This window comes from Calonectris borealis, chromosome 3 (assembly GCF_964195595.1).
Source record: "Calonectris borealis chromosome 3, bCalBor7.hap1.2, whole genome shotgun sequence".
NCBI lineage: Eukaryota > Metazoa > Chordata > Aves > Procellariiformes > Procellariidae > Calonectris > Calonectris borealis.
Window position 1 is genome coordinate 16,204,574 of NC_134314.1, and position 18,831 is coordinate 16,223,404.

The 18,831-nt window shown below is 38.8% G+C and overlaps 1 protein-coding gene across 2 annotated transcripts in view; it reads left to right on the forward strand.

The window, feature by feature from the left end:
- The first annotated feature begins 254 nt into the window (after nt 1–254).
- ROCK2 (Rho associated coiled-coil containing protein kinase 2) overlaps nt 255–18,831 on the forward strand; it is a 106,834-nt gene continuing 88,257 nt past the window's right edge. For both annotated transcript variants that reach the window (XM_075145049.1, XM_075145048.1), the window contains exon 1: nt 255–514. In XM_075145049.1, the coding sequence (XP_075001150.1) occupies nt 365–514 (150 nt within the window). In that variant the 5' untranslated portion in view covers nt 255–364. The remainder of the gene's footprint in view (nt 515–18,831) is intronic.

Sequence of the window (18,831 nt, forward strand, 5' to 3'; positions counted from 1 at the left end):
CGGCGGCGGGGAGCGGGCAGTGAGCCGGCGCCCGCTGAGGGACGCCCCGAGCAGGGGGAGAGGCGGGGGCACGGCGGGAAGCGCTCCCTCCCTCCCACCTCTCCCCTCCCTCTCCCCGCGCCCGGGCGGAGCAGCGGCCGCTTCCCCGCGCCCTTCATGCCCGGGCGGCCGCGAGGCGGCCAACGGCGGCGCGCTGCCCTTTGCTCCCGCCTCGCTGCCCAGGCCCAGCCCGCCGCGGCCCCCGCCCTTCCCCCGGCCTCTCCGCCGCGCTAGGCCCCGAGCCGGCCCGCCGGGCGACCCCGCGCAATCCCCTCCTCCCTGGCAGCGGGGGACGGTCTCCCGCCGCCGCTAGGCGGGCCGGAGGATGAGCCAGCAGCCGGCGGTGAAGATGTCGGCGGCTCCCCTCACGGCGGAGGCGCTGGAGTCGGCGGCGGGGATGCTCGAGGGCCGCCAGAGGAAGCTGGAGTCCATGATCCGCGACCCGCGCTCCCCGGTCAACGTGGAGAGCCTGCTGGTGAGGGGGGCGGCCGGGCCGGGCCGCGCCGCGGGGGGAAGCGCTTGGCGGGGTAACAAAGGGAGCGCTGCCCTCGCCTCGGGCGGGAGGGGGAAGGAAGGAAGGAAGGAAGGAAGGAGAGGGCTCCCGCGTCCTGGAGGAGCTTTCCTGGGGGAGGACGAAGGCTCCTTCCCCGGGGGTAGGGGCGCGGCGCCTCTCCACGCCCCCGGCCGGGCCGGCGGCGAGGGGGATGAGGGGCGCCCGGCCACCTGAGGGGAGGCCCCGCCGGGTGGGGAGGTGGCGGGGAGCGGGCCCTCGCTCCCCGGGCGCTGTTTTGGGGCGGTAGTGGGGGGACTGCGCCGTGAGCCGAGAGCGAGCGCTCTCCCTTTAGGTACAGCTTATTTTGGGGAAAGTGAGAAACGTCTCTGGAAAGATCTGACCTGGGGAGGAAGGCGCCTTTTTTTCTCTCCCAGCATCGTTTACACCGCTGACTTTCGCGCCTCGTAATCGTAGCGTGTCCGTTCCCGAAGTACCTGCCTTTGTGTGCGCTGCCAGGCACCCAGTGCCCGTCCTCTCACCCCCCTGTAAAACCGTCCTCTGCTAAAGTTGAGGTTTGCCGTGCGATGTGGAAATAATTCAGGAAAAGGACACGCCTAAGGGAGAAGTGTAACTGGGGGGTCCCGTGGGGTCACCTTTATTTTCCATTGGGGCAAATTAATTCGTCTGTCTCCTATTTCAAATAGCATTTTTCTGTGTAAGTGTATGAAATATAATTTCCCTTAGTAAGAAATGCATGCCCTCAGGAAGGAGTGGGAAGGGAGTTATATTTCTCCATTTAAAACATGCAAACTCTGGAAAGTCAGTGAGGGGGGAGTTGATTATTATTATTTCTTAACTGAACTTAAAGGTCTTCAAACCTTGTATTTCCAGTCTGTTCCAAGATTTCCAGTGTGTCCCAGTTATGAGGAACAGAAAAGGGGGGAGAAAAATCCCAGTGCTTCCAAGAGTTGCTTAAGGCACTTACACTGGGTCTTTTTTTTTTTTTCTGCTTTCAAATGACTCAGTTCTGTTTGGCCAAAAATACAGGAACTGACTGAACAGAATGTATGCCTGTGCTGTGTGGAGAATATAGGAATTTCCTATAACATCTGAAAAATGTTCTCGAGGCTTTAAGTACTGCATTACTCCTCTCATAGATGTTCAGAGCCATAATGACACCCATAGTAGTCAATGAAGGGTAGTGGGAAACAGTGCTACATATCTAACTGGATTCAGATAAGTTTTCGCCTAGGCCAAAGCAAAGAGAGCTGCCTCTGGGCTTTGCTCCCACCATTTTCACTTTGGTATTTTGCTAGGAAAACTTTGACCTGTGGCCAAAAAAGAGCAGTTAAAAATAGTACAGTCGTTCTGAAAAATGCATCAGGTTAATACTTAACCCCAGTAGACTTTTTCACACTCTCTGCTTTTATACTCAACAGCGTGTTTCTTTTATTCTCTCGCCTCCCCTGCCTTGGACATAGATTAGATACACTAAAAACTGTTTATGTTTCTGAAGAGAAATTCTAATTGCAAAATTGAGACTGGGCTGCGTAGCACTTGATTCTTTTTTTTTGTTTGTTTTGTACGCTTACAATGTAGACCACTTCATGTAATACGTTGGACAAATTAGCAAACCATGGCAGACTGTTAGCTGGATTGTAAGTGCATATTTTTTTATGGTAAAGGTCATCACTTTGCTCTCTGCACTCTCTCTGTAAGTATTGTTTAAAAAATTAGCAGCAAGTAAAATACAATGCTAATCAATCAAATTTCCTAGCTTGTGCATTCTACATGTCTATGTATGAAATCATAAGCTACTTCAGGTTTATTTAATTATTTATTATTCTTATTTAGGAAATTTGCAACGGATTTCCTGTGAAAGCTTTTTCTTTTGGGCTTTGGTATTGTTGCTTTATGCTATTTGACATTAGTTTTGTATTGGTATTCTGCTAGGCAGTCTGAGTATGAAAACGTCATATTCAAATTGCAAAATTTGCTTGTTTACTAAACAGCTCACTTTCAGTGTAAATTATCATAAGTGGAAATGTGTTTTCAGTTAAAAGTAGAAATACAGCAACAGAAACTAAGAGTCAGGGAAAACATCTTAAAACGACTAGCTGGAATGCCACTGTTTCATCCTCCAAAAATAACATAACCAAAACTAAAAATGTGGAATGGAATTCAAAATGGAATTCATTTCCTTACACTGTAAAGAGTCATAAACAGCTGCTATTCTGCATTTTGTGTGCATGCTTTAGTTTTGGGAAGCCATAAAAAGCGAAAAAGTAACTGTTAATCTACAACACATGGTGCAAATTTGAAAGATGTGAAAAGCTGAGGTAATAAGCTGTCTTTCTCTAGATATCAATTCCACTGCCTATCAAGAGATAATTTATTCAGTGGCTCTAAATGAAGAGACTTTCTTTGTGTACCTTCCTGACCACAGGATGGCTGATCACATCCATCTATTTCTTCGGCAGGAGAATCTATGAAGCCAAATACATTCATTGATTATTTTCCTCCCATCCCCCTTTGGGGCTCAAGAGAGACTGTTAGATTTTTTTAATGTGATTTTTGCTATATTGTATGCCTTAATACTTGTCTGTTTATGCCTGTGTTGAGCATAATCATTTGTGTTTGATTAAAATATATCTTTGAAGAAGACATACAGTCTCAATTCAGAGGCATTAAGAGATGGAGAACTCGCCATTTAGTTTGTCCTGGTAGTTATGAAGGCAAGATTTAAAAAAATGCAAATTGAAATGTGTGGCATGGTTATTACCACCCTTTTTCTGCTAAATTAGAAAAAAAAAATTATCATAGGGGACTTTCTATTCGTTAGCATGGTTCAAATGCATAGCCTGCAGTTGGTGGGTTTCTTCTGGTTTTGGTCTGATAAAGAGATGAAAATGGGAACGCTAGAACTGTATACACTGTTCCATGATAGGTTTCAGCAAAGACATCTACAAAGGGAAGTGGTTTTTGCAACCTCCTTTAGACATCCACTGAGTGCTCTTTTTCTCATTGTATCGTGTTGAAAGCCCGTGTTAGGTTGCCTATGCTAAGATAAATAACTTTTATTGTCACAGCTTTCTATGATACGGTCTCTTACTCTTTTTGGTCGTGTAACATTGCATTAGTGGTTATGAAAACCGGTTTTGTGTATTACATTCAGATTGTGCAGATCACTTCGTAAAACTGCTGTATTATTATTTGCTCTCCTGCCAGTTTGTGTCATCCACTAATTTAATGAAGTGACATTTTTATGTGTACTGCATGTACACATTGATGATAGCGCTTAATGGTATTTGACCTTGGGTGATCTATAAGAAACCCTTCTATAAATACATTCCTACCGAATAGTTCCTCGTTGACAGCTACATTTAAGAAGAGCTTAATGGTTCTCAAATACATTGTGTATTTATGCTTTTGCGTATATGCTCTATCTACAGTATTAACTGAGTTATTTTATATAGTATTAAATACACATTACTTAAGGGTACGTTGGTAAGTGTTAGCTGAGCACTTAATGTGTTCTAAAACTAGAGCAGATAGGTCAACGTAGGCTGGGTAAAACTAATCCAGACCTCCACTTCCTTGCCATGTGTAATTGTATCACTTCAGCACATGCTGAACTCAACTTTAGAGTTTTATGGTGGTGACGAACAGCTCTGATAAATCTTATCATCTTCCTCCCTGCAGCTGTCTGCCTGGTCCTTTTGCTGGAGCTGCAGTCGAATGCAATTGCCTAGAGAAAGGAACTGGTGTCTGCCCTTGGTCTTGTTCAGTGCAAGCATTAGGATTTTAGTGTTAAGCTTAAACCTTGACATTACACTATAGATGTAAAATGTTGAGTATCTTCTGCCTGTTCTGGTATGGTCGTGTCAGCCTTTGAAAGAAGGAGTTCTTAAAACTGTTAATGAGGCAGTGCAGCAGTGAAATTATGAGCATGGTGCTGGGCTACGCTGGGAACATGTTCATGGTGGACTAAGAAATGGAGAGATGATTAGCAGGAGAGTGCTTAAATGTCTTGGAATATACATGCCTTAAAACTTTAAAAAAAACCAAACAAAACCCAAACCCAAACTAATTTGCTATTTATTTCTTTGTTAAAATAAAGCTGACAGGTAAACTGTATATTTATACTAGTTTGATGTTCATCTAAGGTGGTCCTTGCTCTTGAGAACCTAGAATTTTACTCCTAATAAAAAGTGGGTTGCAGATACAGCTGTGACTCTGATCCTTTCAATAGGTGCATCTGTCTATAGTAATGTCATCAGCTGGATAGATAGCAATTTTATACCAAGAGTGTTAATTTAGCAGATTACTAGGCTGAGCTCTGTTAATACAGGATCTCCAGGTCATCATGGCTGACACACACGTATCCCTTTGCAGGATTTTGGCCTTATGAGCATATTTAATATGAAATGTGCATATTTCATATGAAAGTTGTCTCATTTTCCTAAATTTATCGCCACATAATTTTGAATCAGTAAGGACAATCTGTTGTGTTAATTTGAGACAGCAAGCACAGGGAAGAGCTGAAATTGTAGCAGTTAGCAGGATCTGATCTGAAATTCATTGCCCAGTAAGTAGTCGAAAGGCCAAATGACTCTCTGTTCTTGAAGAAATAATTTTTTTCTGGTTTGTTATAGTTCTTGTGCTGTTATTTCTCTCTTAGCTTCTGACTCCTTCTATAAATTTTCTATTTTTGATCTCTAATTTCAGAACATCTACTTCAGAGTTGAAAAAGATGAGCTTTAAAGAAACAGAATTGTCTTTTGTTCATTGTTCCTGTGTGATGGCTTTATATATAGCAATATAGTTAACTGGAAAAGGACAATTCTGTTTTCTGACAGTTTTACATGTTCTTACATACTGTTTTTTTCCACACTAGGATTAAAGCATTTCACTTTTAGTTTAAGAAAGGAAAAAAACCAGTTTGCTCAGCTTCAGTACTTTTACTGCCTCACATGAGATGCATGCAGATTTTGTGTGTGCGTTCACAAGAGGAATGTTAACTCCAAATATTTCACCTGTATTGATCAGATTGCAGAGTGGGTCATTAATATCCTTTAATTGTTCGGTCTCTGAAACAATTTAAGGGGAGAAAAAAAAAAAAAGACAGCCACACTATCAAATTAGCACAGTTCTCTTCTGCTTTATATGTGATGGAATAAAAATTCAGGAACTCTTCCCTTTTCCAAATATTAGTAGCCTCAGTGTCAGTTGGGGAATGTGTGAAGATGCTGATTAAAAGCTGTTTTTTTAAATACATTTTCAGTTTTCAACTAATGGCAGAGCAATGCCAAAGCATTTGGCTATTTGTCTAGTAATGCAATCCATAACAAAAGCTGCCTAATTTAAAAAGAAAAAAAAATGCTACCACAGTAACTAATCTCTGCAGCTATCAATTGATGATTTCTTGTTTGATCCACAAAATATGACTGGAATTGTATCACTGCCACAGAGGAACTGACCTTGGATTTTAAGGGTGAAAGTGATTGAAACTTGATAGTAGAGTTTTACATAATGAAAGAATATATATTAAAAAAAAAAAACCCAACATGTTTTTATAACCCCTAAGGATGGGATATTTTTTGGGGGGGAGGATGATGCTATATTGTGTCCAAGGTTGTCCTAAACTGTTACACTGAAAAGCATCAAATATTTCTGGTAACAAATTTATTTAAAATACTTTTTTCTTGGTACATCCCATTGGTTAAAACAAGAATACTATGTTTATATTGGCAGCCTTTACTAGTAATAAACTTATTTTAATGAGTCTTTCGCTATGTAAACAGAACGTTGAATGTAGTGCTCAGTTCCGAAGCCATACCTACTGTGCATGAAGCTTTTGCTGCTACAGTAGTGAAACGTCAAAGCACTCCCCGTATTGCCAACAGCAGCACATCTTCACAGCCAGCGACATTTAAGCTTCTTTAGTGGAGGTGAAGCATCACTTGCATCCTTATTTTGGAACATTATATTAATTACCTGCTAACAAAGTTTTAAGACCGTATGCTTAAAACAATTTGGTCACCTCCTAATGTGCAGAGGCTCTATATTTGGAAGATTGTGATTCTGTGAATTTTGTCCAAATTTCACTAGGTTGGATAGTCTCAATCAGTAACAGCTGCTTATGCAGTGTGGACTTAACTTTTTCTTTTTTTCTGTGTTCATCTCCTACGGTTACAGCTATTGAGAGAGGGGACTTTTTTTCCTTCTATGAAATATCATGCAGTTTAGTTGTTTTGTTTCCCATGAAGAGATGGACGCAAATCTCTTCATCGGCTTGTGAAACATCCCTCCTGTTCAATCTCTGCTTCAGTTGTTGTAGGATCTGGAAGGTGATAGACATGAGAAGAAAAACAGTCTGGGTGCCACATACAAGTGGTTTTTCATTATCCCTGTCTTTTGTTAATTTGATGCAGAGTGACTTACCTAAGTCAAATCTTTTGCAAACAGTCACCAATCACATACTTTGTGTTTTCTGTGAGCCCAGATGGAGACTACTGGGTTTTGATGTTAGTGTGCAGCATTGCTACTTTAATGCCTTAGTCATATCATTGTTCATTTTTGTTAGTATGATGGTGTTGTTCAGACGGTACAGGCAGAAGGATAAATAAAAAGGATGGCGTGTAGGAGGGTCTGAACCCTAATCTAGTGCTGGCACTGCATGTCATCAGCCAAATCTTTCTTCGTTTCCAGCTATATGAAATGGAAATGATGAAGCTTTTTTTTTTTTTAAACCTGTACTGGAGAAGAATTTAATATTTAGAATGAAATTCTGTGATATAAAAAAAGTGATCACAAGGAAACTTTATGTCAAAGTGTTTAATTCTGAACCTTGAGAATTCAGATAACTGAGTGGTTGCTTTATTGCCTCTTGGCTATTCTAAATCATGGGTACTGATTTTATTAGTCTGTATTTAAAGTGCAGAATAACAGGATCCTGCATAAAGCAGGATAAAGTTTGAGTGACTCATCCAAACATAGGAATTTTTTTATACTTTTCTTCAGGAGGAAATGAAGAGGAGGTCACATACAGACATAAAAGAAGGTTTGAACCACAATGAAAGAATAAAAGCTGATCTTTACCAAATATTCTTTTTATTCTTTTTTTTAAAATCTCAAATAATGTTGATTGTTACTATTGCCAAATAAATAAATAACTAAAAGGAAAAAATGCTGAACTTCCACACTTTCTTCTGAATGGTATTTAAAGTTTAACTAAAATCTTGATTACTATTTAAAGGCTGTAATGCATCATTGTTCTTTGGCCATGTCTGTCACTGCTGTTATAGGTAGTTGCCCAAAGTCTGTAGCTTAGTTGTGATTAAATATCAAACATTGGTCTCTCAACAGCGTAGATTTATTTTAGTATGATATAGATATAGAGAAATACTTTTGGGTGTTCCTTGGAAATTACTTTTTATTGAATGAGCTGTGAATTTGGAAAACAGTCTACTTGTGTTTGTTGCTACTGTACAACTTGATTGACCCTCTGTATTTTTCTTTTGTTCAAAATAAAGAGTGCTGCATTGATAAATTCACTGTAGTGTGTATGTACATGTCTTCAAAAAGATTATGCTCTAAAAGCTATAATAGCAGAGGTTTTGGTCGAGGGGTATACCAATCTTTTGGCTTGCCTATCCCATGAAAATGTTCTATTTCATACGGAAACTAGTTTTAAACTGGTTTTCCCTGTGGTTTCTGAAACTGGTTTGTTCTGGTCTCCATTTTCAGTTTAGCGCTGATTATGTTGAGTGCAAGATTAGGGAAACAAGCCTTGTCATTTGTTGCATGTATAGGACACAGGTTTTTATTTGTAAATGGCTTTTAGCACCATCTGGAATACAAGGAAGTGTATGTTGTGGTAGACTTCTAACGTGTGCAGCTAAAGTCATTTGGAACAAGCTGTAATAAATAGATATAAGATGTTATGGGTTACTTAATATTGTTTCTGCCCCTTCTTACACAATTTTATAACCATGCTTGAATGCTTTTTTGGTGGAATTTTTAAACTTTTGTGATAGAACAACCATGAAGTCTCTTGCCTTAGGAATAGAATTGTTCCCTCTAATAGTGCAAGGAAATGGAGAAGAGGAGGAAATAATACCATGTTGGAAGCTGTTGGTTTAGTGAATAATGAATACCTTTCTAATGCCAGCTGTATGCATGCACGATCTGTTTCCGTTAGTGAACATTTCAGGACCTCTTCCTCCAACAGTAAAAGTCAGCCCACTTAGGCATTAAGCCGTAGTTTTTATTTCTTGGCCTAATCAATTTAATGACCTCTTCAGGGTGTATAAGCCTGGATTGTAAAGTACCCCCCCTCCCTTTTTTTTTTATTCTTCCATATGAAGAGTGACTGAAAACAACTACTTGAATTACTCATGTGGCAAGGAGGTGCTGACAGTTTATTATTGTATTGCAGCTACTGCTATTAATTTAAACATTATTCTATGTTTAATTTTTTCTCAGTGAGTACAAAGTAGTTAGTAATTTTGTTAAACTTAAGAGTTGCATCCATGCTGGTATTATAAGCACCTGAACTAAGCTATAGATCTGATAGGGAAAGCTAAAATTAACTGTGTTTAAAAAAGTATCCCTATTACTAAATTGTAAAGGTTTGTAAAGCCCTGGTTTTTTAATTGCTGTCAAGCTCACTCTTCAGTATTACTATGAATAAGTTACTTCAGTTATATGAAATGTGCTTCGTTTTTATTTTATTTTTTATTTATTTTCCTTAATCTCCATCCCTATGGGATTCCCCACTGTTCATCTCCCCAGAATTGAAGGGCTTGTCTTGGCTCTGGAAATGGTGGCGTTTACGCCAGTGAGGGTGGGGAGCAGCAGAACTCCGGTTGTCAAAATTCTGGTGGCAAAACCTGAATGTAGCAGCAAATAAGGCAGCAGAAACACTGTTGTATGTGCACATAGTGTTTGTGCTATTTTGGGAATATTTTAAGCTTGAATTAGAAGATAAATATATAAGAAATAATAAATATACTAATAGAAGCTGCATCTCCTGAAAAATACTATGCTGTCAAATCCTTTTAATTGTAGATACCCAGCTAGTTCTCTGTTTTGAAAATAATTTCTAACTGTTAAGATTATGAAGAAAACCTCTAAATACGGACGTATGATGATGAATGTTCGTACGTGTAGAAGCTTGAAACAGTAGCACTATGAGGTGTGAATCACTTCATCTATTTTAATGGTTGGCTGCCTCTGAAGAAAGGCAATTTAAGTGTCAAAATAAACTATTTCAGTGCTTTTCATTTTTTTAGAAGAACTATCAGTATTCTTTCCCACGTGTGCCCTGCAGTGTTTCTCAAGTGCCAGAAGTCCCAACTGTCCCCTCTCTACCTGTCAAAACATTTTTGCCAAAATTTAGCGTATTAAAAATGGAAAATGTAACTTTGAAACAAATTCTGTAAAGTATGACAGTGTTCATTATTAAATAACTCCTAGTTTTATTTTATATGACTCTATTGCAGGACTTACTTGACTGAATCAGAAAGCCGGAGACAATGTTGAGCCAAATCGTAGAGTTTATTTTAAGTTTTCTATACAGTATGGTATGTTTTGGTTAGACTATATTGCTGAAAGTGTGTTTGGTAATACAGTATTGATTTTTTGAAATCACATTGTCTAAATTTATGAGGAAAGATGCACAGTGTGTCTTTCAGACTTAGATGTAAATTGGTGAAGTTTCAGTGTAGTTGCAGTCCAAGTACTTCTTTATTAAATCAAAACGAAGCAACGTACAAGGAAGTTATTTCTGTTTATCAACATGTTACACCAAATGGATGCTGAATCTGAGGGGGGAGAGGAATGGCATTACGTGTAAGCTGTTTTGAGTTTTTGTAATATGTAGGAAGCAGGATTGAAGAAAAGTCTTATACACATTTTATTCCAAGGCAAAACTTTTTAGTTTCTAGAGCATAAATATCAGAAGAGGCTACCATGTGATTGGACTCCTTTCTTGGCTCATGGGAATTGTTCTTGGTTTTATACACCGAGTAATTTTCTGAATTGCGGAATTGGTATTGTTTTTACAGCCATCATGTCTTGATTTATTTTCTAATGTATGAAATCTTATCACTGTTGGGTTAGCTGTCCTCTAAAATGGAAAGGAGGAGGGGGGGAAAGAAACAAACGTGCTTGATGCTATAATATCGTAGGCTCACTGATGCTGAAAGTATGTACAGATTGAGAGAGGATCATAACTTTTTTTTCTTTGTGTTTGCACACGAAATAGTTGTGAAAGTAAAATATCACTATAGTCTGTAAGTCTGTATCTATAACAGTAAACCAGACAGTGTCAGGGTCCTGCCATGCTCTAGCTAGCACGGCCCTGTCGCTAGCATTAAGTTCTAGCCCACAGTTGTCCAAAAGCATGCCATGGTTGCAGCATGGGCCATGGAGGTCTCACATAGGGACTCACATGCTGCTCTTGTTTCACTTGCTGCTACAGATGTGGAAACCATCATTCACTCTGAGCATTGTATAGGTTCATTTTAAGCGTAAATTGCTGATTATTCTGCTGGTTTTGACTTAATTACTAGATTAGACACAGTGTGACAGAACAGGCTAAGAAATACTGTGGTGAAATTCACTACTACCATTCTTTCAATAGAGCAAGAGGTAGTAAAGTAGAAGCAAGAGGTCTTTTCATCTAAAATAATGCAACTCCAATTATCTGGTCTTATTCCTGTGTTCACTTTCTGAAAATGCTGGTTTGTGAGTAAATGGATGTAGCCCTATTCCATAACCAATTTTTTGTGTGTTTGAACTCCGTTGGACAGTGAGGTGTGTACAGCTAGTTGTATGCAGATTTCCTATGAAGGGTAGTAAGGAACAACTATAAACCAGAGTCATTTAGGGACGCAACTTTGTCTGGAATGGCCTGAAACATTAGGGTCATGCTCTTAACCTAAATGATGTACAGTGAAGCTGACAAACTGTTTTTTGTTGATGGAAGGACTTTGTTTCCCCAGATTTAAATGCTGCTTTAGTAGACAGCTAGCAATAGTCTCTGCTTGCTGTAAGGTAGTGCCACGCTGGTGTGGCTGTCCTGTTTCTAGTTAGCTCATGGGTCTGTGCTCTGTACTCGTGTATATACATATAGGATGTGTGCCGCAATACTCTTACAAGACACGTATCTAAATTTTCTTCTCTGCCACAACATTTAGCCAAGTGCATACACCTCTTCTGACCCTAGTGATCTTTATGCACAGGAGTTTTTTCTTCAAATCTAAAAAATTTGATTCCTTGAGGAAGCAACTGATTCAGATAGTTCTTGTGGGAATTGATCTGCTCAGGTCTAATAGAAAAGCGAGATAGTATTTGCCTATCAGAATCGCTTGTTGCCAAAGCTTAAGGAAATTTTAGGAAAAATCAAGATATTATCTATGGGAAAACTGTTTTCCACTTCTGGAACCATGATGAACTTGAAATTTATTTTCTGTTTTGCTTTGTTTTCCCAAGTAACTTGGGATATTCACTTAGCCCTGAATTTCTTGCCATATTTTTGGCATGTTTCACAATCATGTTTTTTTATTCTTTGTATTCCAAAGACAAATTTGCACAGAAAGGGGAAACTGATCATGGTGGAAAAAACACAAGCTAAATAAACTCAAAAATATTCTTCCATTTTAAAATTTCTTTTAGCTACTATAATCTCAGCTGATATTTTTAATATCAGTATGTAAACAAATTCTGACAGAATTGTAAATTCAGCTGTCTCATTAAAGGTGGGCATGCATGTCTTCTGTTAAATGACATGGTGATTAAGGCAACATGTCATTGCCCAAATGTATGAAGATAATACCACTACCTTGTAAAGCTATTATCTATTGGAAGAAAATTTTTATACCTGGTTTAAGTTTTACAGTACCTAGGAGTCTTTCCTTGTAATAGCTTTATCTTGAAAAGACTGTGAAATAGCCCTACAATTCTGAAGATACAAGGTACTTAATTGTCAGATTGAGACCAAAGTTCCTGAGGATGTGGGTTCCTTTGTGAAGATCTCTATCAGCCGTAGACAAAGACCTTTAGAATGTCTTTCTGTCTTTTCAGATAAGCTCTGTCGTCATCCGTTTAAGATCCATGAGTATTCAGGGGATTAGGGAAACCTTAAAATGCTGTAGGATGCAGTATCTGTTTCTGAATGACTTCTAGAAGCAGAAACAGATGAGATTTTGCAGACATGAGCTTACTAAATAGGCGAGCATGGTCCTTGGGTGAGACAACTCTGGTCTGCAACCAGAAAGTGAAGTGGAAGTGAATACAGCAGTAATTAAGACTAGCCTAGCTATTTTCAGGTAGTCTATAATGTTGTGAAGGAAGGAAGATACCTTTAAAAAGGTGGGCACAGCAGAGGACAGACATGCATTCTCAGTATGGGAAACTGACCCTGAGTGATCTCAGAAGCTTTTTAACCTGTATCTTTCTCCCTTAGTTATATGGATCCATTTAAAAACAAATGGCTAACAGAGTTCCACAAATACTTTCACTATCAGTTAAAGCTCCACCTGCTTCCATGGTGCACCACCTTGATGGTGACACAAATGTTTGTGCTGGTGTGTTGTGAATTGACTTGAGTAACCTAATCTGGATTAAAACTAACCTGAATCATTTTCCCAGTTGATCCTGGCAGATTTGCAGAACACAATGGTAACTACCACTATGACATTTTAAAAAAAAAAACAACAACCCATAATCTTAAACCTGTCCAAAACAAACTGAAAAATCCACAGTGTATCTCCTTTCCTCAAAGGACTAGGTTTCAAATGAATGGTGTGTTTGTTAATTAAAATATGCAGCTTACTTTTTTGGAATGCAGGCCATCACCTGTGTGTCCTACCACAATGTCGGTAATGAAACTTTGAAGGGAGCGTGAGGACAAGAACAAAGCTCCGAGTACTGCTCTACAAATACTGTAGGTACTTTCAAAATTGCAGAGAACTTCAATTCAGCTAGAATCTGCTAATATAAACTTAGAAGAAAAGAGAATTAGAACAAAAGAGTGAAATAAGTTCTGCTATCACATTCAGACCTATGGAAGAAAGTAATGGGGTAATAGCACACTGTCTTACTAGCCTTATGTACAGAGAAAATTGTAGAAACTGGAAAGGTTTTTTTTTTTAAAAGAAACTTGTAAAAGGCCAATTCCTATTAGTACTTGTCTGCGTTTGAATTCAGGTAACTTAAACCTATTTTTTTTAATCTGTTGTTTCTTCCCCTCTGTTTTAGGAAAAAATCAGAATTGTGTGTGTAAACAAGCTGGCTCATATTTTCTGCTGAAAATAGTGGAATCCATCAACATACGAAATGCCAAAATGACTAATTTGAGGTCTTAGTTGCCAGTTCAGTTGGAAGTTGTTCTTAGTGCCTTGTTACTACTGCTCCATCTCTAATACGTACGTTATGTTACACTGGCACAAAGCAGACTGGTATCAGTGCAGCCTGCTTTGATACCTGACTGGATTAAATTATACAAATACTAGTTTGACCTTACATTTATGCAATGTTTTCTGATTTCATATTCTCACATCAGGGCAACAACATCAGCTACATCAGTAGTGTTATATTGAGTCAAGATTGTTTAAGTTTAAAGAAGAAAAGGGGTTACTTCTAGGTTGTTAATGGAGAGGTGGGTATGTTTATCACACATAAAACTATTCTGAAGGTTCCACAGAAAATAAAAGTTTAATTTTACACTTGATAAAACAAAAAAAGTATTTTTAATGATGGATACAATTTACAAATTATTAAGAAAATAGCTGATTATTGATGTAGACTGTCTTTTTCAGTACTGATGACGGAAGTCTTTCAGAATCATGGAAGTGTTTGGCTTGGAAGGGACCTTCAAAGGTCATCTAGTCCAACGCTCCTGCCATGGGCAGGGACATTGTCCACTAGATCGGGTTGCTCAAAGCCCCGTCCAACCTGACCTTGAACACTTCCAGGGATGGGGCATGCCCAGCCTCCCTGGGCAACCTGTTCCAGTGTCTCACCACCCTCATGGTAAAAAATTTCTTCTTACGTCCAATCTAAATGTACTCTTTTCCCATTTAAAAATGTTACCCCTTGTCTTGTCACTGCAGGCGCTGGTAAAAAGTCTCTCTCAGTCTTTCTTATAAGGCCCCTTTAAGTACTGAAAGGCTGCGATAAGGTCTTCGTGGAGCCTTCTGTCCTCCAGGATGAACAGCCCCAACTCTCTCAGCCTTTCTTCACAGGAGAGGTGTTCCATCCCCCTGATCATTTTCGTGGCCTCCTCTGGACCTGCTCCAACAGGTCCATGTCTTTCTCATGCTGAGGGCTCCAGAGCTGGACGCAGGACTCCAGGTGGGGTCTCACCAGAGCAGAGTCGAGAGGCAGAATCACCTCCCTCGACCTGCTGGCCACGCTTCTTGTGCAGCCCAGGACACAGTTGGCCTTCTGGGTTGTGAGCGCACATTGCTGGCTCATGTCCGGCTTTTCACCCACCAGTACCCCCAAGTCCTTCTTGGCAGGGCTGCTCTCAATCCCTTCATCCCCCAGCCTGTATTGATACTGGGGGTTGCCTCGACCCAGGTGCAGGACCTTGCACTTGGCCCTGTTGAACTTCACAAGGTTCACGTGAAGGAATAGGCCAATAGTTTACTGGAGTTGCAACTGGAATTGGTATTCTTGATTCTTTGTCTGAAAATCTTATAAAGCTATGTCAAATATGCTTTATGGAGGGAATAGACACTTTCAGTGTCACCACAGTCAGTTTTATGTTCATTTTGTTTCCTATTTGTAGCCTGATATTAAGCAATTCAGAGCCCTGTTTTGGTAACAAAACGGATTGAGGGTGGTACAAAAATATTTTTTCACTATTAGAATGTAGGAACTGTGATGGGATCTCTTTCTGTAGATACCAGATCTCTTGGTCAGACATGCTAAAGGAAATTTTCCTACAGAGAAGTATGTATCCCAGGGGATGGTATTAGTTATTTTCATAAAAGTTCTTTTTTTGACAACATTAATGTGAAAAATCCAATACAGCAAATCCAAAATCTGTAGTGTTATACTGTGCAGATGTTCCCAAAACGTGAATTTATTATTTATTCACAAAAAAAGTGAAAAGAATTTCTTTGTCACAGTGGGGAGTTTCTTTGGGTGTTTGTATGTTCTCTCGTATCGCTCTTTTATTATAAATTCCTTTCCCCAAGATAAACAGATTAGATAGCTAGACTAGTATATTTTTTTTTTATTATTCATGAAAGTGAAATGGATCCTAGATAGATGGATTCTTGGAAGTCTTTTGAAAGGCACTTTTGGGGGGGGGGAGGGTGTTTTTCAGAAATATTATTAGGGTGCAGTTTTACAAGCACTTACATGCATGTGTAGCTTAAAACATTTAATAGATGCAGTTAAGTGGGTAGGTCTACTTATGGGCCCTGAATTAGGGACGAGGTTCTTTTAGTCCAGAGGACTGTGGATTTGGTGATTGTCGCCAGTGACTGTGTAATTTTCTTTTTTGGTCATCAGTTTGATATGTAAGATACTTGTTGTACCCACTTCATTTTAATCTTTCTTCTCATCTTAGAACAACATGGAGCCATTTCAGTTGAGACTAACAAATGAAGTCTATTTCCTAATAAAAATATGTTTTGTTTAAATGGATTCCTGACATCTTAGACTTAATGTTTGGACGTGTGTTCTGTTAGCATGTAGTTCTGTGAGCTTAGTCATTACTGCTTTGAAGCCAAACAGTTTACCTTATGTGAAATTTAGTAATACATTCAGTAATTTAGTAATACATTCAACTTACTTCCGTGGAATACCACCCCTTCTTTCTCAGGTATTTCACTGTATTTTTGGAGTGAGTTTTGTGTGCCTTATGGAGAAATAATTGGAGGAAGAGGAAAGGGCAGACGTCCTGGGCCCAGTGATGATTTTACTTTATTTTTTTTCAGACTCCAGATGTTTTGTTCTGTTACTAGAATATTCGGGTGAAATTTGAATTAGAATGTGACTGGAGTATTTGCAACTGTGCCACTGTGATGAAAATCACAGAATTAAAATTACTGATTTATCACATCTTTAGATATGAACAGATTGATATTATATTATTATTGATATTTTATTATTTTTCTTAAAGGGTTGTATTTTAAAGACATTGAACGTTTTCTGTGGTACTGTCAGCTTTTCTTTGACATCCTTGAGCTACAGTGTGTTGTGTTACGCATGTATATATGTGTACTTGGAAGTTAATATTTCTTTATATTATATTTTTTATATTATTGAAAGTGAATTTTGACCAGAGATTTGTTTCTTGTGCATGACTTGAGTAGTTACAAAAATGTGTTACTTTTCATATCCCCTATGATTATTTAAGTAATTGTTTATTTTCTGAGTTACTCATCCACTTTGACAAATATGAATATGTAACACTGGAAATAATAATAAAAAACATTTTTCAATGTTTTTAGTGAGGAAATACGTACATTACCTGTCTTTTCTTTCCTCTGAGCTTTTCAATAAGTTTAATCAGGTGATATTGGCTGACAGATGTTTTGTCCTGTTCATCTCATTTTGCCAAGCATTTAGTGAAAATTACTTCAATTTTATATATAGTTTGCTCGTCTTATTGAGAGCTGCACTACCTTTATTAGGCTACTCTTTGAAAAGCAATTTAAACCCAAACTGCCAAATAATAACCAGCTATTACCTCTTTTTCTCCCCCTTCTCTCTGTACACCCAGAGGCCATCTTTAAAGAACAACTATATTTTAAAATTTTGAGATAAATCATAGTATTTCCTAACTGCTTAATTTACAAGTAATTGTGGTAACTGCTAACCTCTTTATTGTATGTAGGAGAAACTTTCTGCAACAAACTTTGAATGTTGTTGAAGGAATACATGTCAGTGTTATGAAATGCATTTTAACAATGAGCTCGACCTAAGTCTGTCTCGGACTTGTGGGGCTGGCTGCCCTCAGAGCTCCTGCAAGCTCTCTTTGTCTTTCGAGTTTGGGGAATTATATTCGCTTTTCCATAAGCTGTTATGCTGGCTTCCTCAACTATGTTATATGGAGACAAATCTTGTAGCAAATAAGCAGTGTCTGACTAGGAAATGCACCTTGCACTGGAGAAGTTGTTGAGCTTTTCTGTGATTCTTAATTTGTGTGGAATTTCATTCACTAGTTTTGGACCAGTCCCTCAAAAGCTCAGGCTTCTAGATAGAGATGATAAAACTCACCTCTATTGTAGAAAGCCTCTTTGCCCAGGAGGAATGTAGTTATGGACCAGGATCTTCAGGTGGGAGATTTCACTGATGGCTTGATACCGTAAGGTAAAGTTCATGAACACAGTGTTTCTCAAGGAGTGCTAAGATCAGTCTTCAAAGTCTAAATCAACCACAGGAGCCAAAGGCAAACGTATTGAGAGGGCTAGTCTGGCTGCGGAGGAATACTGCAGTGTTTTGTACAGCAGGACTAAGCTCCAGCAGTCTTCATGTCCATAAAATTGTATGGCAGTACTCCAGCCAAGATTTAGGTAAGGGAATCACAAAGGCTTATCTGCAGAATGGGATAAGAAGTTGAGGAGAAAAAGTGTCGTTTGGATTTTGCACGGTGTTTTTTTCTGAGAGGTAGGGAAGGAAGAGATTTTCAAGTTGATAGCACAGATACATGAAACCCAGGATAAACATTCTTTCAAACTACTTAATATAAATCCAAACAACACTTTCATGAGAGGGGTCATGACCATTGTCTTAAATAGAATGAGAAAGAAAAATTGTTTGAAGAGGTGAAGTGATGTTACTGTTTGTCAGTGGAGGATGGGTCAATTTAAAATAGAATTATTTAAATGACAATAGTTTGTGATTAATCTTTTCCCAAAATATATACTTATTAATACAGTGTGCATGTTAATTTACAGCTGAATGTGACCCTTGTGCAATATGTAAATATGACTTAAAAATTACCTTTCTCTTTTTCACTCTCTCTAAATTTTCTGCTCCATTTCCTAAGCAAAAGAAGGTACTATATTCATGTTTGAATAGTTTTATATTTAATTATATAAATACTCACTATTTTGACATTTTGCCTTTTTTTGTTCGTTTGTTTTTGTTTGTCAGGAAATGAAGGATGAACTTACTGGATGACTCTCTAAAATACGTAGGCAGTATTTTGTTCTTGAGGCATCTATCTGTCCACTTGGATGTGAACCATAACTCAGCGAAATGCAAAACATTTTCTATGGATAAACTAAAAGCTATTGATAGTATGTGTAGCATATTTCTCTTAGAGTTAT